The sequence below is a fragment of the Chanodichthys erythropterus genome, chromosome 7 (assembly GCF_024489055.1).
Source record: "Chanodichthys erythropterus isolate Z2021 chromosome 7, ASM2448905v1, whole genome shotgun sequence".
NCBI classification, from domain to species: domain Eukaryota; kingdom Metazoa; phylum Chordata; class Actinopteri; order Cypriniformes; family Xenocyprididae; genus Chanodichthys; species Chanodichthys erythropterus.
This window is the reverse complement of record NC_090227.1, coordinates 29,868,546-29,881,231: the sequence shown is the minus strand read 5'-3', so window position 1 is coordinate 29,881,231 and position 12,686 is coordinate 29,868,546. Positions and strand designations below refer to the sequence as shown.

Below are 12,686 nucleotides of genomic sequence, written 5' to 3'. Positions count from 1 at the left end.
GAGGCTGTGCTTTATGGTGAATAAGTATACAAGTAATATATAAGTATATAAGTAATTATAACCGTTTTATAAATAGTAATGTTATACAATACAATAATTAATTATAAAAATATCCTAAACAGTGACAGAAATACAAAGCATAATGGCACTGGGAGATGTAGAGTTATGGCCTGGAAAAAAATCAGGGCGTCGTCTGTGTCTGTGGTTATGAGTGGTGGTCCGTATTGAAGGTCAGCTGTGATCGATGCTTTTTGACATGGCCATGCAGAATGATGTCAGAGCCTCAAATAGCAACTGAGCATGTGAATGCCGGTACGAGTGGTTTAGGACTTCAGAAGAAGAATTATGCTTTATTTAGGAACTGAAGAAGCACTGTTTCACTGTGTGTGATAACCTTTGCCTGACCCCATATTCACAACACCATTTACCCCAATGCAGGCGACCCAGTGATTATTTGCACACTGCACTGGTTCTGATGGGTGCAAAGATGTTGGTCCTCTGCTTGTTTGCATTATGTTAAGTGGCATTGTACAAGAAATAACTTCCAGGGTGCATTGGGCTTGCCACGCAAATATCAACACCGGGATCGGATGTTTGCACTTGTGTGCATAATGTCACCCATGCATACATGCAAGCTGCACAATGACACGCATGCAAACAAACGCACACCTGCAGGGTCACAACCTGACAGGTTTTAGGTATGCAAAATGTACCACAAATGAACTCAAACACTTTCTCCGCATCACATCTATCTGTATAGGATCTCATATTTCCATGTGTGTCGATCTGGAACAGGGTTGTGAATTTCTTACCACAGATTTTTGCATTACAAGCAGACGTTTTATATGCAAGAGAATGAGGATGATATTTAGTGCTGTGTGTGTTTGTGTTTATCACACCCGCTGAAACTCCTGCATCAGCAGCTGCTGGTCTGTTTTGCATATGGCATTGGAAGAAGGGAGAGAAAAGATTGAAGTGGGATATGCATTTGCATACGTGGCGGCCGTAATGCGTCCTCAGTGTCACAGAGATCTTTTCAACTGGTAACGCTGTGGCTTATTTGAATGACATCGAGCAGACCAGCATGCACAAGGCTGGGTTGCATGACATCACTCCAGAAGAGTGATGTCATGTGTCACACACCTTGCGTGAGAGGCAATAGAAGATTTAACTGCCAAACTGAGTCTTTTCTTGCCTTTGTGGCACCTGTGAGTAGTATTTTTGTTTCTGTTTCATTGCAGATGTTCCTCCTGCAGTTCCTTAGGAAAACAGACATAGAAACAAATGAGATGACAAACTGTTGGCCAAACATAAAAGGACTAAAATTCATGTGGATTTCATAGTTTGATTGGGAAAATTTGAGTTCATATTGACTTTCATTTACTGACTTTGGTCAATATGATAGAAATGGATCATATTAGAGATTTTTATTTGTATTGAATAATATTAATTTCAATACTGGATTACCTATGCATGCTCATTTCCTCTATTTTTCCTTTATATTTCCTCATTGATCTCGACAAACACCAATCATTTAATAACACTGTTGAATCTTTAGTAAACCTCAAAATAAATCGATAATAAATTGACAGATGATTTAAATTTTTTATTTACATAAAATAATAAAGAACTTTAATATCAACCATGTATTGTTTATTCGTCATAACATCAAAATAATTATCGCCTTATCTGTATCATACAAAATTTTAATGTTGAGGCATCCCTAAAATCTGTGCATCTTTATGATAATAAAAAGAGATCTTGTGATTTCACAAGTTTTTCCTATGGTAGAAAATTATTTATATGCTATTATAGTTTTTGTTAGTATATTTGTATTATTAATATATACAAATAAAAGGAAATTTAAAGTATTAGTTCACTTTCAAATGAAAATTACCCCAAGATTTACTCACCCTCAAGCCATCCTAGGTGTATATGACTTCCTTCTTTCTGATGAACACAATTGGCGATATATTATTAAATATCCTGATGCATCCGGGCTTTATAATGGCTGTGAACAGGGGTCATGAGTATGAAGCTGAAGAAAGTGTCTTAAGTGTCATAAACGTACTCCGCATGGCTCCAGGGGGTTAATATAGGCCTTCTAAAGCAAAGTGATGCGTTTGTTTAAAAGAAATAATCCATATTTAACAAGTTATGAAGTAAAATACACAAACGATTCGCTTCAGAAGGCCTTTATTAAACCCCGGAGCTCGGATGCATCAGGATATTATTAATATATCTCTGATTGTGTTCATCAGAAAGAAGAAAGTCATATACACCTAGGATGGCTTGAGGGTGATTAAAACTTGGGGTAATTTAGCTTTTAATATTATATTTTTAGTGTTCACTTTAGTTTAACTTTTAGTAATTTTGTTATGTGCTTTTTGGCACTTGTATTAGTCTTTTTTCAATATTTCTCTTTTTTTTAATCTAAGCTTTAATTTTAGTTAATGATAATACTGCTTGGTACAAGCTGTTCTTCCAATGTTGTCTTTACAAATAATATTTGTGCTCTAAACCGAGGTGTCAGCCCATTATCTGTGTGTGTGTGTGTGTGTGTGTGTGTGTGTGCTGTGTTTCTGCCACCTTCAAGACTTGCTGAGTCCATCTCTCTCTTTTCTCTCTCTATTTGTCTTTCCACACATTTTCCCCTCTTTTTTCCCCTCCATATGGCACTTATTTATCTTCAATCCCTCTATCCAAAAGAGTGGACCTCCTCGGAATCATGATTCACAAGCAGCACCCAGAGTAATGCCGTGTCACATGCCGTCTCTCTCCTCTTGCCCCCACCCGCTGTGTCCGTGGCAACAAAATGCATTCTGTGTTTGTCTTTATTACTCAACTCAGTCAAATTAAATGGGTACAATGAGGTCTTGCGGCTGCAACGTAACGAATGCCAACTTTGGGCTGAATGGAACAGGTTGCACATTAACTGGTTTTGGGCCAAAATATCTGTTTCCCTCTGGACCTCTCTCTGTGGTGGAAGACAATAATTGCTCCATAAATGTACACTTAAATAGACTGTTTGAAATTTATATCTATCCATCCATCCATCCATCCATCTTTAATTTTTAGTTAACTATAATAACCCTGGTCAGAAATTAAAATTGTAATTATTCTGCTGTGACTTTGTTCTTGAAGTTAATCCTCCACTTCTCTGTGTTTGCAGAGCTCCAGAGATCATCCTGGGTCTGCCCTTTTGTGAGGCCATAGACATGTGGTCCCTGGGTTGTGTCATCGCTGAGTTGTTTCTGGGCTGGCCGCTGTACCCCGGAGCATCTGAGTATGACCAGGTAACACATTGTTTTACTAATTCTTTAATTAATCACAATGGAAACAGAATAGATCCGCGAGATGAGGCCTGCCAAGGTTTCAGACATACTAATGGTGGAAACTTCTGAATGCCAGTGCATGTTTTAGGGTATTTGTTGTACTCGACCCTGGCTGTTCCCATGTGGCTGTTGCCAAGGGTGGATTGGGACACCTGGGGCACCATCCTCTGTGAAGACCCTCTCTTGATACCCTGCACACCATAAAAATAGCAGAAAACATCACACAAACAACACGAAAATATGAAGCAGCACAACTGTTTTCAACATTGATAATAATAAGAAATGTTTCTTGAGCACCAAATCACCATATTAGAATTATTTCTGAAGGATCATGTGACACTGAAGATTCTGCTTTGCCATCACAGGAATAAATTGCATTTAAAATATATTCAAATTGAAAATAGTTCTTTTAAATTGTAATAATATTTCACAATATTACATTTTTTTTTCAGTGTTTTTAATCAAATAAATGTAGCCTTGGTGAGCAGAAGAGACTTCTTTCAAAAACATTGAAGAATCTTACCAACCCCAAACTTTTGAACAGAAGTGTATCTCTAAAGATATATACAGTATCTTATGTCTTGTAATTGATAACTTTGAATTTTGCTTTGCTTTTTTTTTTCATAATTATGATGTTATATCTCAAATTTACACCTGAAATCTACAAATGAGCTTCCATCTTTGTCAAATAGCTGCTAAAAATCGAATTGATGTAGGTTTGATTTTAATCGCAAGATTTAATGTCCAAATAATGTCCAAATTACATTGCAAATATAAGAAATAAAGTAGCAGCTGTGAGGAATATTCACAATAGTCATTCAAACACCTTTATATTAAAATAGTCATGAACTGCATTGTTTTATTGTTTTATGATGTTTCCTGAGGTGCACTTATAATGTTAGTATGCTTTTTACATCAAAAATTTTCATAATTTGGAAATAAAAGGCATTTTTCCTTCCCTGATTTTAGCTCTCTTATTTGAATGCTCTGTTTTTAGGGGCGTATCTGCTGTGAGACTTCAGTGTAATCACCCACTGCTGTGATTAGCTAACATCTTTCCATTTCTACTCTCTCAAACTTTTAGCTCATTTTTACTATTACAGCTCTCAAGGTTAGCTAATCGTGAAAAGTGTTGCAATACATTTAGATCTATGGCATTATATTTAGATGGGGCATGAAAGGTTGCAGTGATGAACATTGTAGCTGATCACAGACATGTTGTTGAGTGCATGAAAGCAGTGATCTCGTCATTGCAACTCAATTTCTGTACACTAACGAATGCTTTCATCGTAACTAACAGTGCAAACATTATGTAACTAAGAGATTCATTAAATAAAACGGAAGTTTTGGCATGTGTCCAGAACTGAGTCTCTGATAAACTTGCGCTATTTGATTGACAGCTCCAGTGATTGCAATGGGAGCATTCTTTGATCGCTTTGTTTATATAATTTAATCAACATTTAAATAAAAGATTATTTTCATCCTACTTAAAGAAACATGAAGTTTAGTCACTGGTTTGATTTACTGACACATAGACAGAGAACATCTGACTGTACTTGAATCATTACATATCAGATCAGACATAAATGCAGTTAGTTACATGTTGTTGCATTACTGTCTAGTCCATATCATAAAAGTTTGTTTGCAAAGCCTGCGCTGAAATGCAATTGATTTACCAAAGAGTCCACAGTGAAATCGTGAATACAAATAAATAAAGCTTAACTGAGACATTCACATTGGTGAAAATAAATAACCATATATCAAGCATTAGGATCCTTTAAAAGGTAATGTTATTTTTGTCCTGTATCGCTTTTCTCTCCTCCTCTCACTAACATGCCAGTGGGCGGGGCTAATGTTGCAATAATGAAGTAGGCGTTGATTTCTTCTGCGGAGTTTCACCTGTCATAGATAGGCACATTCCAGGATCAGTCATTCAATGGGCCTGGTGTCAATAAACGCTTTTATTGGACTAACAAGGAAGTTTTCAGTTCTGAAACTTAAAGAATATTCTTACAGTATGATGACCTCTTATATATTAAGTTGATTTCTCAATTCATGACCCCTTTAAATCTATTTCAACAGTGACGTTGACTTGTATGCAAAAGATAATTCATGACTGTTTGATATAAATTTATGTTTGCAAATCCTTACTTTCAGGAGTCAGTTCCCAGTGGCCCAGGCCATAATCCATCATTGGCTATTTCTTTTTTGAAATTCAGTGGTCAGTAATGATACAAGTAGATAGACTATAAAGAAATAATGTGTTCCAATTGGAAAATAATCGGAGTTATGAAATGCCGTTTCCTGTATGATATTCATTTAGAGAAATGGAGCAGTGGAGGGTTGCTTTTTGTGTGTGTGAGATTGTGTGTATGTGTGGCCCTGCCGAGAGAGTCATCTCCTTTCTCAGAAAATGGCTGTGAAAACATCCCTCAATTACTGTTTGTGCTTAAGAGAGAGAAAACAAATCTGACTGTTGGCTGGGCCCCTGCTCTCTCGGCTCTCCTGAAGTGCTGTGTGTTTGTGTGGAAGTGTGTGTGTGTCGTCTAAATGACTTTCATCTCTCTCTGGCCTCTCCGTAGTTCTGGACACATGCCACAAACTGCCCAATTAGCCCAGATCCCGAGCTCTACAATGAGGCCTTCTCTTAAAAAAAAAAAAAAAAAGATTCTGGCTTCATGGAACAGCCCAGGGCCAATGTTCTAGCTCTAAGCAAACCAAAACCGTCTTTAACAAGCTTTTAAACACAGCAAAGGACTTTGCAGATTTGTCTCCCACCATTTCTGTGTACTACAGAGTAATAGATTTTTTTTTTTTTTTTTTTTTTTTTTCGGCCCTCATTTGGCGCATTTATGAGGTCTTGTGTTAAGGATTTATGGCGTTTCAACTCGGCTGCCTAGTTTACTTTTGATTTTCATCTAAAAACAAAGCTCGAGGAGTTATTTTCAGCCTTTGCGGCACCTTTGACTCAATTCTAATAACGACACTCCAAAAGTTTTTCTATTTCATAAGACGGTAAATGAGCCAGACACAGTGGTCAAGGTCTCTTGAGCACCTATGAGCTCGTTCTCAGGGTACAAGATTGGCCGATTGGCAGGGGCCATGGAAGAGATTATTATTATTGTGGATTCCTTGGGCTGCCAGACTCTTGTATTTACATTTTTCAGGTGTGTGAATGGCATTCTGTGTAATTGAGGCACCAGGGCAGACCTGTAAGAAGAGGTTTTGGCAAGGTGAAGTCAGTCTCATGGTGACAGCATTCATCACAGATGCTGTTTACTCGTCTTCTAATGCTGGAATGTTGAAGTTGTGTCATCAATGTGGCAGCCAAGTGACTGATATGTTTTCGAGCAGACAAAATGTCATCAGTCTGTTTTAATGCAGCTCACTGTTGCATTTCCCAGAAGTCCGCTTACAACATTAGTCAAATTTTCTTGCACCAAAAACTGAATCAATTCATTTTTCATGAGCATTTCCACCATCTCCCTAATCATTAGAATTAAACAGACTGTTTTTGCTACTCTACTTTAAGACTTGTATGTGTTAGGTGAGGATAATAAATTAATAATTAATACAACCAATTATTCAAAAATATAAAAATAAATGTATAAAGTAAAATAGAATATTATGTAGATGTGTTCAATAGACTTTGATTACCATACGTATGTACTATGCACTTTTGTTTTTGATAAAAGTATTTATTTTATCATTATTTTTTTATTAGAATTACTTTACTCTTTTAAGAATTATACATTTTCAGCCATTTTCTTTGAAAGTTGACTTTGAACGTAGTTTGAAACCCATCTTACTTCCACAATCTAAAGTCATTATATTGGACAAGAAATAAATGTATTGTAAAAATGTCAATATTAACTTCATGTTGACTTTATTACAATTTCTATATAACCTGTTTTTGCCATTTTAGTTTCAGTAAACTGGAGAGAAACTTTGTGTTATGATCATATACAGAATGAGCAAGAAAATCCCCTTTTTTCAATCCCCATTTAACTGTATCAAAGTAGTGAATATCCAGCACTAAAAGTTGTAAATCTCATTTCCTGTGTTTGTCTTCCACCAGATCCGGTACATCTCTCAAACGCAGGGCTTGCCAGCAGAGTATCTGTTAAGTGCAGGGACGAAAACAACCAGGTTTTTCAACAGAGACCCTGACTCCACCTATCCTCTATGGAGACTTAAGGTAAACTCCCTCACCTTGTTTCGCTTTCACACTTCCTTAATCTGTCTCGCTTGGTTTGCATATAATATACAGCAACAATATTTTTCTGTTTCATTCCCTCATTCTCTAAACTGACGCATCCACTACACCCCGTTAACCGACCAATGCGAGCTAAATGAGTTTTGTGTGAAAGGACTTGGCAACCAGAGCAATGTGGGATAAATCCTACTTAACGTCCCATTCTCATTCTTCCCTCTTTCATTCCTCCGTCCCCTTATGCTCTGTCTCTCTCCACGTTCCCCCATCCTTACTGGGCCGGTGGCTCATTGCCCATAGTCGATAGTTAGATTAACTTTTGGTGAACTTTGCAAAGCTTCACATGGGGAAACTTTGATTTTATTGAACCCCAATGCAACTGCAAGTTGCATTCCTAACCCTTCATATATATGATACGGATCTAACAAAACTAGAAAAACTTGTCCTCCTGTGTAGTCAATACCTCCTTAAACTTTTTGGCCCTCAATGCTTGTGTCTTGGACTGTAGAAATACTTAACTCAGTGTCAAGTACTTCCCAGAGATAAGGTTTTATCTTTCATAGTTCAGGAATCTTAATGGAGTTCTCAGTTATGTTTCGTTTAAGTATCATCTTTGTCTCAGATGTTTCTCCTAAAATAATAAAAAAGGAGACATAAAATTAAACTGAATAGCATAGCCAAGATAATTAAAAGGGGATTATTGAGAAATATTTGATTTTATATTGAAATCTCTAGATTGTTTTGGTTACAGATTTTTTGTTTGTTTGTTTGTTTGTTTTCAAATCTGAGCACAATTTAAGACTTTGTTAAGATTTCTTCTATAGGACATTCTTTTCAGGAGAAAATTAAAAGAACAAGAACACTGTTCAGCTCTATATTGCTGTCTAGGAGAAACAATTGAGATATGAAGGAGATTTAATTTGTGTTTTTTCTTAGCTGTGGGTTTCATTCCAAATTTTAAAATCTCTTTCCATGTTGTAAGTCCCGTTTCCTTTACCTGTTTGATTTTAAGTGTTTCCTTGTGTTCCTCCATATCTTTAAATTACGACAGAATTTTACTTTCTGGGTTTACTGTACCTTTAATCACCCTCATGTTGTTCCAAACCTTTGTGTCTTCTGAAGAACATAAGAGAACATATTTTGAAGATTGTTGGTAACCAGTTTTGGTTCCCTTTGACTTCCATTGTATGGACAAAAAAATGCAATGGAAGTCAATGGGAACTGAAACTTACCAACATTATTCAAATATCTTCTTTTGTGTTCCACAGTTGAAAGAAAGTGATAAAGGTTTGGAACGACAAGAGGGTGAGTAAATGACTACAGAAATGTCATTTTGGATAGAGTCATAGGGTTATTTCTGATGTTGAAAGTGCTTCTCCAATGATTCATTTTTTTATTAATAGGATAGTGTTGACAATATATTCCTGTTTGTATTTACAGACACCTGAGGACCATGAGGCAGAGACGGGGATCAAATCTAAAGAGGCTCGCAAGTACATCTTCAACTGCCTGGATGATATGGCACAGGTAGGAGTTTCGTACCTTTGTTAATTCCACAAAACCTGCCTTCAGCTTCAACAGAAGCAGAAATCTGGCTCAGGGCTAATAATAACCTTCCTCACCTACAAAAATGTTTTGTCTCCGACTCTGTGTGGAGAGTTTCCAATAATACTCACACCTCTTTTACACTGAAAACTTTTATGTTATGTAACTGAGGACATGACTCAAAAGCACAATGGTCCATGGGAACCTTATTCCCCTGGGAGCTGTTCAGTGATAAAACACATGACTTATGACCTTTTGCTTTCTGCAAGTTATTGAAATCAGCGTGCCTCATCACCGGCCGGTCGTCAGATGTCTGAACGGTCCAGGCCAACAATGACGCAAACCTCAATTTGGATTTTCCCACAAGAACAAACCCCATCCCTCTTCATCAGATAAAAATGGCTGATCTAATTTACAGCAAATTCAGATGAATTCATGGAAATATGCTTATGCTTGGATACGCTTAATCTGTAATCTATCCATGTTCATGTCCTGTACAACAACCTTGTTTTACTACAATTACATCAGAGCCTCATTTTCAGGTCAGGTCCTCTGGTGTTAGGATCTAAGTACGGACATACTCTGTAGTCCGGTATGCTGCAAGAAATGTTGTTTCAATCCACATACCTCCATGCTGTTGTAAAACCTCATTAACATAAAAGGATGAAAAACATTTTTTTTTTAGACAATCTCTAATAATGATAATAAAACAAAAAAGATGTGAGCACAGCATAATAATAATAAACAACGAATGATAATTATAATAATAATGCAGATTATAATAATAAAATGTTTTTTATTAAGAAAAATATTAATTTAATTTAATTTGATTTAATTTATTTATTATGTCATAATAAAATAAAACAAAATTTAAAAACAAATATTTATTATTTTATTATTATTTCATTGTTAATCATAATAAAACAAAACCATATTATTATTATTAATAATAATAATATATGATATTATTTATGATTAGTTATTATATGTTAAATAATATAAATATGAAATGCAAATACAAATGCAAACAAACAAGCAAGGGAAAAATAAAATAAGGTGGTCTTTATTTATTTATTTAAATAAGTCACCTTAATGCAACCGTTGACAGATTAGAGGCATCTAAAGACATCTTTATAATCTATAATTTGACATTAAAACAACCAAACAGTTGTGTGTGTGTGTGTGTGTTTGCTCTGTTTCCGCTGTTGCAGCACTGCCAGTTTGTATGAGGAACATCTGCACTGCTGTCTCCATGATTTGCACCTGTATTTAAATTGTTGCACTTTAGAGAATACGGCACTTGTGATTTCAACCGATTTAAATGTGACAGTCAGATGTGAAATGGAGAGCAAGAAGAATGATTGTTCTCGGTTTCATCATCTTCAAGAGACAGTTCACTAGACGTGCCTGCGTAACTGTTTTTGCAAGATTTGTGTACGCCAGCTATGCAGGCACTCCCCTTGCTTGTGGTTCATATTCTGTGTCCTGAATGATTATTTTTCCTCTCGTGTCAAAGATTATTTCTTTATCATGCAGCAGGGTGATGGAAACAGAGAGAGAGAGAGAGAGAGAGAGAGAGAGAGAGACCGAGCAGGACTAAAATAGCATGCATAAAAGAAGACTCTGATTTGCACTGGTGACTGGCGGTTTATCTGATAGCTCGGGGTGGTTAGGCCACAGATAAACAGCCTGACGGTATGAAAAATGCGTTAGCCATCTCTGACAGGGATTCCCAATAAAAAAGCTCTGCTGCACTGCTTTTTACCTATGGCAAAACACCCCTCTCAGACAATAAAAGTGTGTTTCTTCAATTTTGTCCCAGGGGATGATTTACAGATTTCAACTTTTCTTTGTTATACTATACATATTAAAATAGCCTTTGAAACTTTTTCCCATGTCGTCTTAAATATGTAAATTAAATTTACATATTTATAATATCATATAATTATATAAAAAGGGACCTATTATGCCCTCTTTCACAAAATGTAATATAAGTCTCTGGTGTCCCCAGAATGTGTCTGTGAAGTTTCAGCTCAAAATACCCGACAGATCATTTATTATAGCTTGTCAAAGTTGCCCCCTATGTGGGTTTGAGCAAAAACACGTCGTTTTTGTGTGTGTCCCTTTAAATGCAAATGAGCTGCTGCTCCCGGCCCCTTTTCCAGAAGAGGCTGGAGCTTTAAAGGGTTAGTTCAGGCAAAAATGAAAATAATGTAATTAATTACTCACCCTCATGTCGTTCCACACCCGTATGACCTTTGTTCATCTTCGGAACACAAATTAAGATATTGTTGATGAAATCTGATGGCTCGGTGAGGCTTCCATAGACAGCAATTCCATTCAAACTCTCGAGGTCCATAAAGGTACTAAAAACATATTGTGGTTCTATCTTAATATTATAAAGCGATGAGAATACTTTTTGTGCACCAAAAAAACTAAATAATAACTTATCAACAATATTTAGTGATGGCAGATTTCAAAACACTGCTTCATGAAGCTTCTGAGCTTTATGAATCTTTTGTTTCATATCAGTGTGTCGGATCTCCTATCAAATGGCTAAACTGCTGAAATCATGTGACTTTGGCACCCCGATTCACTGATTCGATTCGTAAAGCTCTGAAGCAGTGTTTTGAAATTGGCCCATATAGATACTGTTGATAAGTTTATTTTTACATTTTTTTTGGCACACAAAAAGTATTCTTGTCGCTTTATAATATTAAGATAGAACCAGTGAACTCACATGAACTGTTTTAAATATGTTTTTAGTACCTTTATGGATCTTGAGAGTTTGAATGGCTTTGCTCTCAATAGAGGCCTCACAGAGCCATCGGATTTCATCAACAATATCTTAATTTGTGTTCCGAAGATGAATGAAGGTCTTACGGCTGTAGAACGAAATGAGGGTGAGTAATAAATGACATTATTTTCATTTTAGGGTGAACTAACCCTTTAACAGCTCAAACTTCGGTTGCTCAACAACAACAAAGCTGGAGAATCTCACACAGCCAAAATGACGATTCTCAGTAATGGTGTTCAGCCTTACATTGTTCAAACCAGAGTCAGACACTGAGGAAGAAGTTACAACTTTTAGAATGCAACTAGGCATTTCTGAATGGTTAGTGGATAAATTTATGTAGTTGCTGTGCCGTCATGTTAATCTTTTGTGCAAATCCAGCGTTGAATTTACTCTCGTTTGTGAAGCAGTCCGGAGTAAAATGAAGGCATGGCAACAAAACTTACTATAACAACTCTTCCGCTTTTCTAAAGCAGCCCATCATGGCCTCACCCCCTTTGTTGCATGTTCTCGGGGGCAGAGTTTATATAAATTTTGGGGTTTGTGATGTCACCAACCCAGGAAGAAGCTTGTTGTAGTCCCTATCAACCGTTTGTTGTAGTCCTTAAGAAGCGATTTCTCTAAAAGAAAATCTCACTTTGTATTGAACTTTAAGCATTGTAACTTTGCAGATGTTGTTTATGCTCAAACAGCAACATTACACACTAACTAAAGTTAAAAAAGTGAAATCATAATCAAGGACCACTTTAATACATTTTCACATCCTCAGACAGACGGGAATATTTGGCCTGACATCTGA

At 36.4% G+C, this 12,686-nt stretch overlaps 1 protein-coding gene across 3 annotated transcripts in view; it reads left to right on the top strand.

The window, feature by feature from the left end:
- The window catches only part of hipk2 (homeodomain interacting protein kinase 2), a 124,683-nt gene that overhangs the window by 90,545 nt on the left and 21,452 nt on the right, over nt 1-12,686 (top strand). For all 3 annotated transcript variants that reach the window (XM_067390120.1, XM_067390117.1, XM_067390119.1), the window contains exons 3-5: nt 3,173-3,296; nt 7,414-7,533; nt 8,989-9,075. In XM_067390120.1, coding sequence (XP_067246221.1) covers nt 3,173-3,296; nt 7,414-7,533; nt 8,989-9,075 — 331 coding nt within the window. The remainder of the gene's footprint in view (nt 1-3,172; nt 3,297-7,413; nt 7,534-8,988; nt 9,076-12,686) is intronic.